Here is a 13,514-nt window from a genome sequence, read left to right as displayed (position 1 = left end):
ATCCGTCTTTTTGCAATTACAGGCGTTCTTTACCGAAGGACAGCGTCGATATCCGTACAGGTAAGAGAGTTAAAAAATTCTCTATTTACCAATACAGCTATCAAAGCTGTCATTGGATTAGAACGTCCGTAATTGCAAAAAGACGGATATACCCACGTAGACGGAATAGGGGCCCTGATTTTTTGATAATATTATTAAATGATTAATAATATTGTCAAAAAATATTTATTGCTATAAATATCACAAAATATATTCTTTATGTGTTATTAAAACTTTGAAAACGTGTGAAAAAAACAGTCAAAGTCATTGCAGTAAAAATAACAACATAATATAGGTACTTATTATTATAAGAGACCAATTGACCATACAAGGACATGATGATTTATAGTAACCTAGTGAATAAAAGTGACATTAGTTAAGAAATGAATCAGTAATTCAATTATCAAAATGGCGGCAATACGGCGAGTCGACCGCAAGTACTGCATTTTGAACTGTATTTATATATTTTAAAATATATTTAGTTATAAACATTACTTTTAAAATTATACAAATTTTCCGCTAACTTGTTAGCAAATACGATGTTTAGGTGTTTTAAATACCTGACCACAAGCGACAGAAACCACTCAAAACATTATTTACGAAGTTCTGTGTCATCACAATAATAATATTATAATATCAGCCCTGTATTATATACTGCCCTACTGCTGGACAGTGGCCTTCTCTACTACTGAGAGGGATTAGGCCTTAGTCCACCACGCTAGCCTAGTGCGGATTGGTAGACTTCATACACCTTCGAAATTCCTATAGAAAATTTCTCAAGTATGCAGGTTTACTCACGGTATTTTCGTTCACCGTTAAATCAAGCGATAATTCACAAAGAATACACACATCATTTTAGAAAAGTCAGAGCTGTGTGCCTTTGAGTTTTGAACCTGCGGACATTCGTCTCGGCAGTCCGTTCTACAACCAACTAGGCTATCGCCGCTTCAGTCTCGTTGTGTCATTACAGTAACCTTGTAATATTAAAATCTCAGATTTTATCAGTATAATGTCACGTAATATTCTGGCGTAAACATATGTCATAACAGTAGTATTGCAGGCAACTTATCTGTGGAGATAGTCAAAAGAGCTGCATCTATCTAGATGTACTCACATATACAGAAGACCTAAACAAAGAAACATACATCACGCATTTATCCCCGAAGGAGTATGCAGAGGCGCAACCAGAGCACCCATTTTTCCCCAATTGTGTTCCGCCCATGATGTGATACGGGGTGAGCCTGTCGCCATATCGGACTCAAATTCCAGACGCCGTGCTGATACTGACCAGAGAAACCGAAATAACAGAAGACCTACTATATAAATATTTACAGAAAGACAATAAATAATTGGTGTTCTATTTAATACTAGCTTTTGCCTGCGGCTTCCTTCGCATGAAAGATTTTCCGAGATAAATATTTAATAAGGATTAAAAGTAGCCTATAGCACTTAGGAATCATGTAGCTTCTTATTAGTGAAAAAATATTTAAAACAGATTTAGTAGTTCCTAAGATTAATGTGTTCAAACAAATAAACTCTTTATTATATATAGATATGACGAACTTTGAGCTTAAATACAATTATAATTTTAGTTCAACTATATTTAATTCATTTATAAATATACATTTCTGATCCTTTTAAATAAAATTTAACACATAAAAATAACAATAATATTGTCATTCCTCGTAACTGCAAGTTATATTGAAAGATAGGTAACCGCAAACATGCTTAAATGATGTAATTCTTTAAACATATAACTTTTTCATTCATATAGTTGAAGGTACAATAAATAAGGTTTATGAATTTGAATTAGCAATGTATAGCATTTTTATAACAGAGTTGGCGATGTAGAGCATAAATTCCAAACGAAAAAATACCAGTTAGGACTTAAAACATGTTGAATTAACACTTTTTTTATAATATAATAATATCAGCCTTGTATTATATACTGTCCTACTATTGGACACGGGATTCCTCTACTACTCAGAAGGATCAAGCTTTAGTCGACCACGCTGACCTAGTGCGGATTGATAGACTTCACACACCCTCAAAAATCTTAAAGAGAACTTCTAAAGTATGCAGTTTTCCTCACTAAGTTTTTTTTTATGTTGAGATTAAATCCCAAACGACAGGATACTAAAGTTTGGACTGAAAACGTGCTATTTCAAATCGATTTAACAAAACCCTGAAAATTGTTTGATACAAGGCGATTCCATAATGACACCGCGTCGATTTTGAAGGAACAATTAATGACTACTGTGTATGTGTGTCACTTCAAGTATTCAGTGTATATGTGTGCGTTAATGTATTTCTCACATATTATTGATTCACTAAATTAATATGCACTTATTGAAACATTGTAGTACAATTTAAATGTAAATTGTTGCAAGGAATATTACTGGCCGTATGATAAGTGAGGGCCGAGTGGAAAATTAGTTCCTATAAATTTTAATCATTAGATTATCAGCAGAAACAACTGGTATACGTATAGTTAATATTCATGGACTCATAATTAAATATATAAAAAAATATAGGTAACCAGTCCGTATAATTATTATCTTTATCTAATGGCGATAACTGATTATTTCCAATTGGACTTGATCTGTTTAGACATTAATGGTTTCCTTGACTTATATGATCCCAACACGACAATCAACTTAACTTGCGTTCACACAAATATTACCGTTTCAGTCAATTGTAATAAATTACAAATGAAAACTGCAAACAAAACATCGAAAACACGCACACGAATAAATCATATGTAAAAACGCACTCTCACGTCGCGGCAGTATAATAAGAGGTGTTTGTGTGCGTCCGTCCCAACGGATGGGCTCTAATTAGCCAGCAATTACTGCTAATGCAGCGGCACACTTAATGATGCGCACACCTCATCTGAACACCGCATCGCATCCACTTGCCAGCGCGCTCTTCGCACTATGTCGCAGCGAGCACTTTTGAGCCATAGTATATGTACACAGATGCAAAGATTGTTTTTTTAACGGGGGGAAGCGTTTTTAAAGTATGTCGCGGAATTAAGCTTTATGGAAATGTTTTTGTGTAAGATGGATGTCTGTTTATAGTATATGCAAAATTTTAAGAACTTGAGTAAAAATATTATATTGACTGATGAATAGAGAACATACTTTAATGGATCTAGAAGTCTGAAACGCAAGCTCTTGTAACATACATAAGAGAACAATATAAAAGAATTTTTATAAATTCATCGCAAGATAATCATAACACGGCCCGATTAAAACACATTGACAGTAATTGCAGTATTCAGAACACTAAAATGCACGCTTCTAACAAAAAGTATTAGCGAGAAAAGTCCCAATTAAAATGAACTTCTGAGTGAAGGCGATGATAGACATCAGTCACCTTTCACCACGACAGTTCCTGGTGGCAGGTCAAACGTATCTGCATCAGAAATTACGCAAACGGGAAACTAAACAAAATGTAGTTTACAAATATGTTTTAGACTTAAAATAGTTATTTTATAATTTGACCCTCTTATCCATAGACGTTATTTATCTAAGCTCTATCTTTGCTGTGATACCAAGTCTATTTCTCAGTACGGCATGGCAGCCTTCGCAGTGCCTAGACATACGGCCGTTGTGATTGGTTAATATTGAGATACAACATGAATCTAATTGACTGTCAGATAAACAAAGCTAAAAAACAGACTTGTTATCACAGCAATGCTCCGTTCTTAGATGAATAACGTCTATGAATAAGGGGTTAAGAGCATAAGTAACAACACAAAGTTAGTGCAGAAATAGCAAGGAATCGATGGCTTCATTATGCAACGATTAACACGGGTCGCGCCTGTTCCAGCGCTGACGTTTCTGTAAATACATTTTGTTAAGACGCTCCTACTTATTGAGTACAATAATGTTTGAAATAGACTGTTTCCACACAAACACACTCATGCCTTTTATCCTCGAAGGGGTAGGCAGAGACGCAACTGTTGCACCCACTTAACGCTGTTTATATTCGGACCCATGATGTGATAGAAGGTGACCCTGTTGCTATTTAGGGCTCAAATTCCAAACTCCGGACTGATAAGTAGAAAAACCCAATATCAATTCGCCAGACCTGGGGATCGAACCCGAGACATCAGCACTGCAGTCATGCCGTAATACAATTACGCCACCGAGTCAATATGAGAAAAGACAAAAATTTGAAAAAGTGTTTAATTGCGATCAAATTAATTTATAACTATGGCTAATATAGTTGTAGCAGAATAACTGATATTATATAAAAATATGTTATATAACTTTTTTTATATGCTCATACAAAAGCCAAAAATAATCTCGAGTTCTAAACGATAGCACATATCCCTATTAATAAAAAAATGTCGCATCTGAAGTTTCCGATATTACTTCCTACACCCAAACTTAATAGAAAGATAAACAAAAATAAATAATCCCGCCCCGTGGCAACGAAGGCTGCGAAACATCAGTAGAAAATTATTACATAAAAACCACAATAAAATCCGCTTAAATAAAAACAACGATACGGAATACTTAAGCTCATAGACCATAAAGAACCCTAATTACAATACCAATAATCTTCAAACAGCCAGGCGTCCAAACAAATGATTTCCAAGAAGCTATTACACCAGCTATTAATCTCGCTGGTATATCTAAAAGTTTCCAGTGTATGTAGTCATTGGCCCTAATTAACTGGCAATTGCCGCTAATGCGACTGGTACATATGCGCCAAACACATTTGTTGGCATGCCGATACCATTTATTACTAACTACGGGGAAATTGACCCTTGATTAGGCTTTAACCCGTCATGACTTGTCAAACAGCTACGCGTGTGACGGAAAAATAACCTTATTATGTAGTATATAAGGTTATAATCCCGTGACACACGCAAATGTCATGTAGCTGTCTTGGCTCGCCGGCGAGCCACGAGAGACCAAGAGTTAATGTACGAATTTCCTGCGACTATTGACTATTCTCGGTGGAACTGCGATTTAAGTATATTGTATACCTATTTTTTGGATGTTGGTAGTGTACTTTTTGAGTGAAGGTTTATGTTTTTTATCTAAAGGGTAGTGTATATTTTAAGTGAAGTTTTAAATGATTAAAGGTCTTGTTTGATCGTAGATAATATCTATAGCATAGCTAGCATAATGTGAATAATAAACGTAGCTGCAAAATGGGGTGTGGTAAATTCCGCATTTCCTTGAACATCATTTCGCCGTAAATTCCGCATTTCCTGAAACATCATTTAAAAGTACATTCTTAAATGCTATTTATGATACTGCTTATTCGACCTCATTTCCATTTAGGTATTTATGGATGTGTAAGAGGGACGTAGACTGCTTAACAAACATGCCGGCATAGTTGTGTCGACTAACGATGGGTAATCGCCTCCCGTCAATCGTCGTCGTCAGTCGTCTATCTGTACCCTACTGCACCTACCATTGGTGCAATGATCTCAGATTACGGCAACCTACAAAAGATACACATCAAAACTCCGTACAAAAACCTCATATTTTTGTTTCAGACTCGCTGCGTCGAACGGCGAGATTACGATAACCACGTCTCACGCGGCGGCCGGGCCGGCCAGCAGCGCGGGCAGCGCCGGCTCCGGGCCGGTGTCGTCGCCGCACGCGCAGGTCAAGCTGTCGCCAGGGTCCGTCAAGTCGCCGTCGCATGATGATGGGGATCTGCTGGCTGATTCACCGAGTGAGTATTTTATAGTTATTTTGAGAACGATTGTTTTAACAGTTTCTGACCACATGTCAACCTAGATACATGTAGTGATAAATTTATAGCCATACGTTCTTATGGGTGCATCGATCGTGTGTTTACGCCTCTTGTAACTTTTATTTAATACGAGGGAACTTTGATACACCTAGGTAAATCGAAATTGCGCTGTTTACGCTGCAAGACAGCGACGTTTTGTATTGGATGCTAAAATCAAATTCAGAAAGCAAACTACAAAATCCAAGTATCACTTACTTTCATTTAAAAATTACAATATTTAAGCATATTTTAACATAACAGAAGATACCTCCCACTAAATAAATCACTAAAATGCTTGATTCAAAAGTAAAATGTGGTTAAAACAAAATGTCAATTTATAACGGGATTTGCAGCCACTTTATAATTCAAGTTATATTAAATAACAACATACATGCAAGCGTAACACCCTCAAAGCTATACAATATTCTTAGCAATATCATATTGTATTGCAACAATAGCGTCAGATACTGTAGAAACAACAAAGACAATAATCCAATAGAAACTACATGTAAAACATGGACAGTAGTAAATCTAATTCGCCATTAAAACAGCGTACATAAACGCTATTTTCGTATAAACTCGTAACTAGATTGTACTTATCTACAAAAGTTTCGCATTCTAAGCATAGAGGCGATCCATTAGCTGTGTCGAAGTCGGACACTGTCCTAGGAGTTATTTCACCTAATTCTATAAAGAGTTGTTGTAGAAACGGCCGGCTGCACTGTTTAGAAGTTGCGAATGCGTCCCCCAACTGCAAAGTTGATTAACTGAAAGTAGGCGCGCGTTCGCCGTAGGTGAGCGGTCACTGATCTTATCAAACCACGTTAAATTGATTTAGTTTACGTTTGTTTATGTTTTTAAATACGTCGTCTGTTTTATGTATGGGAATTGTAATGAGGATGTGAGAAATAATAAAATTGTTTAACATCGTGTTTTAATTTATATAACTTTAGGAATATTGTTTTAATATTTTATGTAACTTTAGGAAAGATCGCGCGACATTTTGTCCATCATAAATATATTATTTAAAAGAAAATTACAAACCCATATTATGATAAAAGTAGTGAATAATGTCGTAGCCAATGTTTTTATTAAGTCTCACGGTAGGTACACACAAAAATCATTAATCCACCAATATTATCAACCAAAATAAACTTTACAAAGTAACTTGTAATACGCGAAAAAATACAGACACACTTTATAATACATGAGTTAATTGGAACTAATTTAGCTATCCGCCCAAGCACCAGACGATACCAATTTATTTAAGACAAAGTTATTTTTGTTGGCCCATTTCATTCGCTTTTAGAATTGAGACGATTTTTAGCTGGAGAATTAACTAGACCTTTGGATACATTTGTGTGGAAGGAATCGAGGAGACATTCTGCCAAATATACTTTAATTACATTAAAGTTAAAATTATGACTTGCTATATCAATGTGGTATCATAATATTTATATTGATAAAATTGTTTGCAAATTCTTTAAATAATACTGAATTTACCTGCAATGTAGAAGCAAACACTTAAATGTTTAATTTATTATCCACACAATGTTAAAGCTTTGTGTGTATTTCTAATTCGTAAGTCTTTACTAACGGTGAAGGAAAACATCGTGAGGAAACCTTTTTTTTTTTTTTTTTTTTTTTTTTTTTTTTTTTTTTTTTTTTGGTTTCGCGGAGAAAGTCCCTTATTACTACCGCCCAGCCTTCGTGGGGGGCGACTGAGCGGTTATGCTGGGGTAACCGTGCCTTACGGCCCGGCGTTGAGCCGCCCGGATTTGATGGTGACCTTCGGGCGACCGCCAGGCCGAGTCCCTAACCCTATATACAACTTAACCTATGCACGGCCTACCAGCTAAAACTCCGCGGTGGCCCTCTTCGGCGCATTAGGGACGGCCGCGGGCTTCCTCTGACGTTGGAGTGTCTAGTCTGCGACCGCAGCCGCCCCTGCGCGGTGCCGCCTTGCGGCCCGTCTCCCTATGGGGGGGGCTCAGAAGCCCCCGCGCACCGAAGGACGCCCTCGGCGTCTACGGCAGTGTGAGGCCAACAGCACACTGCCGTCCATCTCGGGGGTCAACCGAAAGATGTGCAAAATAGCACAAAAATGCACTAGGGCGGACAGCCCCCTGCTGCCCGCCGACGACCCCCTTCGTGGCCCCTATTAGTCGCCTCTTACGACAGGCAGGGGATACCGTGGTGGAATTCTCCAAACGCCCCCATTCCACAGGGCGGGATCGTGAGGAAACCTGCACATCTGAGAAGTTCTCTATAGGAATTTCGAAGGTGTGTGAAGTCTACCAATCCGCACTAGGCCAGCGTTGTGGACTAAGACCTAATCCCTCTCAGTAGTAGAGGAGGCCCTTGCTCAGCAGTGGGCAAGTATATAATACAGGGCTGATATTATTATTATTATTATTAAGTCTTTACTAATAAAATAATTAATACACAACTTATGCTACGGCTTGCTGTACCTCTGGCATTGCAAAGTCCATGAGCGGCAGATGCTGCTTACCATCAGGCGGATCGCTAGCTCATTTACATACTAAGGCAATCAAAAAGAAAAAACAACAATCTTATCACTTATAAGTTATATTATAGAAATCTGACATCCATACGCCATTGTTACGCTTAGAATTTTACGAAAGGAAAGTCTAAGTAGGAACATTGATGATTAGCATCTATCAGTTAATTCTAAAGTAAAGTTTGTGGGCATATCTTGGCATGTCTTTCCTTATATGTTCATCCATCAACTCTAATAATAAATAACAAGAAATTAGGCGCCATACTAAACTTCATTACTATGGCAATAGTCTATGAAAATAAACTGCCTCGTTGGCGTAGTTGTATTACAGCACGACTGCAGTGCTGAGTTCCCAGGTTCGATCCTCGGGTCGGGCAAAGTGATATTGCGTTTTTCTATTTGAATTCTGTAATTTATGTCTGATATGGCGACAGGCTCGCCCCTATCACATCATGGACGGAATACGCACGGCGAGAATTAGGTACACCAGTTGCCTAGCCACCCCCTTCGAAAATAAAAGGAGTGAGTGTGTTTGTATAGAGATAATCTATTTCAAACATTATTGTGCTCAATAAGTAGGAGCGTCTTAACAAAATGTATTTACAGAAACGTCAGCGCTGGAACAGGCGCGACCCACGTTAATTGTTGCATAATGAAGCTATCTATTTCTTCTGCACTAACTGACACGTAATTATCACCTTTAAAGAGCTGGAAGGATAAGGAAATGTAATCGAGTATCCTATAACACGTTGCGGAAGGTTTTAATAAAGTAACTGGATAGAAATGACTCGGACTTATCTATACTATGACGATCGTTACTGTCAAACCAAGTAAATATGAATTGAAGATAGTCGATTAGTTATTTTTATATCAACTAGGCGTAACTCGCAGCTTCGCCCAAGTAGAAAGTCTTTCTTGCAATTCCCTGAAACACTGTAGTCATTTATAGCGCCACCTGGATGACACTAGCGCCATCTATTATAAAAAAATATAAAAAATCCCAGTTTCATCAAATTACCTGGACAAAAAATAGCCTATATATAAATCCAGGACAGGGTCTATGTGTGTGCCAAATTTCATTTATATTCGTTGTAAAGTTTCTTAGTTTACTTTTAACAAACATCTAAACATTTACACAAACTTTAGCATTTATAATATTAGTAAGATACTATCAACACTAAGTCATACACAGACATGTAAATATATTATTATACATCTTAACACCGTTTCATATATTTTTCACATTATATAATGTCTCAGGATGGCGAGCGCAGTGAAATACCAAACAATACTTTGTAATTCAAGTTGTTGGATAGTTTTTCTACTATTTATAGGCAGTCGTATCGCTTACCATCAGGCGAACGGCAGCCTAGTCTTGTCATCCAAAACAGTAAAAAAACATCATTTTCTTTTACTTTCCTCTTAAGTAATGTAAGGTAGAGTGGACTTACAATGACATTGTAAAGCGCTATTGAGATTACAATGTCGCGATGAATAAACTATTAAGTTCTTCAAGGCTAGGTTACACCTTGATAATGTGCATCAATGAATGTTTTACTGTATACATGGTCGTTATGCTGCGGCCATTTGTTAAGAGAATCTGCGTTAACCTTAATTTGCTTCTTACAAGTATGTTTTGTTTTGAAATTCTAATTTCTTTCAAATGTTATTTATAATTTCAATTATCTGATCTTCACTATCGTTAGATTAGATATTACAGGTAGGCAGGTCTCCCATAATATTTGAGAGTCCGCCTGAGTAGGTACCACCGCAATGTCTATTTCTGCTGCCAAGCAACAGTGTGTAGTTACTGTTGTGTTCGGTTTAAAGGACATTGTAGCCAGTATAACTACTGGACATATTAAGACTTAACAACTCACGTCTCAGAATGGCGAGCGCAGTGACATACAAACAATACTTTATAATTCAAGCTGTTGGATGGTTTTTCTACTATTTATGGGCGGTCGTATCGCTTACCATCTGGCGAACTGAGCACGAAGACACTGTGGGCTCGTTCTGCGTAGATCGGACTACCAACAGCTAAAAAATGTAAAAAGTTGTATAATTATAAAATGTAGATAGATACTGTAACTTTTACTTAGCGGATGACCAAAACCTCAGTCCGCCCCGTGATCTTGAAGGTTGTAAAGGCTTTAGCACAAACCTCATCTTTCTTTCAAAATATTTCGGAGACCAACCACATCACATAAATATACCCAAACGAACGAATCCAATACATTTATTTGTACTAACATTCGCGGACAAGTAGGAAAGGAACTGAGTAATTTAGTAATTGTATCCACTAACAACGAATTAAATAGTAATCAATAGAACTGGGGCCCCGGGGCACGAACCCATCGGTCACTTTACACTATACGACTACGATACGATTAATTATTAAATAGATTTTATTACAGATGTGGGATTGAGCGATGATAGTTATAAAAAACTAGCCGACCCGACAAACGTTGTCCCGTCTTAACTATGAATTTGCAACGCGCATTCTGTCAATCGCTGAAATTAACTTTTCTTAAATTTACTAACGTTCCGCTCAACTTCCTTAATTTTTTCTTTCATAAGATCCTTTTCCTGACGATAACAAACACAACAAAAAAAAATAGTGAAATCGGTCCAGCCACACGTGATGATGTTTTTCAGTTCACGCGTGATGGCGTGACCAAGGGAAATAGGGATTCATTTTTATATATATAGATAATCTTTTGATTAAATATAATCGGCTCAAGCGAAAATCGAACGGATGATATACGATCCATCTGACTCAACTATCGAATGTTATCGATCGTTATGCAGATGCTATTAAATATAATTGCGAATCTGCAACTGTCAAACTTCAAGACCAAAAGGACAATAACTACAATTGATGCTAAAAAGATAATTCTAGTAGTAACTTAACTTGATTTGGTGACACAAGACGCAATATTTGACGTGGGAAAGTTTGAATGCGAATTTGAATAAGAGGGCCAGCAACAACTACATAAAGAAACAGATTGGGCTCTGTGGCGTGAAATACCTTGGGAAAGGCGTATGTCCAGCAGTGAACTGCAAGGGGCTGATGACGATGATGTCTCATTCTTTGCCTAGATGTTTGAATACACCCTTAGTTACTCTTATAGCGCTTAATCTCTGCGTGCGATAAAATATAGTTTTAAACATGATAGAAATAATACTATCACACTAAACGCAAATATTCGTATAATTACAATTAGATATTAAAATGCTCAAACACTATAAACTAAAAATAATACCATCGATTAAAGACTACGGTAGAAATCGTTGGATGTAAACAGCTCCAGTGAATTTGCTAAGCTATTGTTTTAAATGGGTGCTTATGCTTAAAGTTCGGGGCCTAATTTCGCGTGTTTAGCTCTCTAAGTCTGTTTAGTGAATAATGTACTTGTTTTACGACTATCGTTGTGTCATGTTCTATTTTAAGATCTAATGGATAGCATTGAAGAAGACGTTCATTGTTATTTTATTTGAAAAACATTATAAAATTAATCTGTTAAGATTCTATCATAAAAATAGTTTATATATCAAAATTAAAGTAAAAAAAATATTCGAATATATTTGAACATTCCCCTATATCCCCTAAGCTAAGTAATTCCTTGCGCTGTTAAAAATATGATGATGTGATGTGACTTTTCTTTAGTTTTAGCCGGGTCGGATCGCTATTTTAAAACCAAAACTTTTCGTGGTCTATCTAAACTTGACCCGATAATTTATAGGTAGCTAAAAATAGAGACGATGCCGCTTTAAAGCTCTATTTCAACTGACCTTTGCTTCTCGTAGTGATGTGATAAGAATATGATTTTTGAAATCAGCATGCTTTAGTTCAAATGAAGATTAAGGAACTAGAAGTTTTAGGAATTTGGGAATTATCTTCTTCGTCAAATGCTTCTTCTTTGTTGATTGCTTCTCATAGTGATGTGCTAAGAATAATTATTGTAATCAGCTTGCTTCAGTTCAAATGAAGACTTAAGGAATGTGTTAGGAATTTGGTAATTACCTTTTTCTTCTTCAAGTCCCTCTCTATTGTTGGAGATTAGCCAACACCTTGAATTCCTCTTTGCCATTGGCCAGGCGGAGCAGGTGTTCAACGGAGGTGATACCAGTCCACTCCTGGATTTTTCTTAAGCGACAATTTTTTCCTTCAACCAGCACATCTCTTTCCTCCACCTTGCCCCTAGGGAATATATTAAAATCTTTTTTAACTGCAGAATTATCTGCTAGTAAATATGTATGCTAGTCTGTCTTGGGTTTGATTGTAGAACAAGATTCCCTGGTCAGTCTGGCCAGTGATTTTAGTTTCAATAGTCATTTTAAACTATAATTCTCTGCGATAGAATTGTTCTTACGTTTACTAAACAGTGCAAGCATAGTAATTGCGATTATGTCAAGAATCCAAAATTCATGGTGGTAATGTGCGCATACGATTCGTCAGATCCTCTAAAAATATTCCTAAGGAAATCTCAGTGTGACGCTCGTGTGGCCGTCAAATTGGATTTAGTTATAAATTAATAATAACACCTAATTTCAAGTAATCTGACAACAAAACGTATTCACAAAGAATAAAGGTTTTGCCGGCATCAAAGAAACCGACACTCGTCCCGTATCGAAACTAAATTAATTAACTAATTAAAAACCATTACAAATAATTGAAATCGTCGATAAAATTAAACGGAATCGATAAACAAAGAGTTAAGGCCGGTACTTATCTGATGAACCATACTTAAAGAATTGTTTCAATGCGTGTGAATAAAACACTTCCGTACCGCAAAAATATCTAAACACAAGTATAATAAAATCATAGTTATTCCGCGTACATTAAGACACGATCCATAAATAATATAATGTAAAACAATAATTGTTTGTGTGATAGTAACATTTTCATTGGCTTTTTAAGCTAAAACTAAAATAAATTTAAATCCTTATTGCTAAAAAATATTAATATTAAATAATAATACATAAAGTTTGCCTGGATGGGAATTTATAATTCCTATACAACTCCAATGAATATTTTTTTACCCAATATCAGCTAGAGAGTGTAGAGTAGAGTTACAACGCTTTACTTCCCTGACAGTAACTGACATACTGAATAAGAATGTTATACAGAGCCATTCATTAAGTCATGCTCTACAAACAGCCAGTCTTTAGGCCGGCATGAAGACCA

The 13,514-nt window shown here is 36.5% G+C and overlaps 1 protein-coding gene across 10 annotated transcripts in view; it reads left to right on the top strand.

The window, feature by feature from the left end:
* Positions 1–13,514, top strand: part of LOC115439748 (POU domain, class 6, transcription factor 2) — a 156,701-nt gene that overhangs the window by 120,526 nt on the left and 22,661 nt on the right. For all 10 annotated transcript variants that reach the window (XM_030163741.2, XM_037438523.1, XM_037438521.1 and 7 more), the window contains one exon: positions 5,561–5,742. In XM_030163741.2, coding sequence (XP_030019601.1) covers positions 5,561–5,742 — 182 coding nt within the window. The remainder of the gene's footprint in view (positions 1–5,560; positions 5,743–13,514) is intronic.

Source organism: Manduca sexta, chromosome 14 (genome assembly GCF_014839805.1).
Source record: "Manduca sexta isolate Smith_Timp_Sample1 chromosome 14, JHU_Msex_v1.0, whole genome shotgun sequence".
Lineage (NCBI taxonomy): Eukaryota > Metazoa > Arthropoda > Insecta > Lepidoptera > Sphingidae > Manduca > Manduca sexta.
Note: the sequence above shows the minus strand (reverse complement) of the source record. Positions and strands in the feature narration are given on the sequence as shown.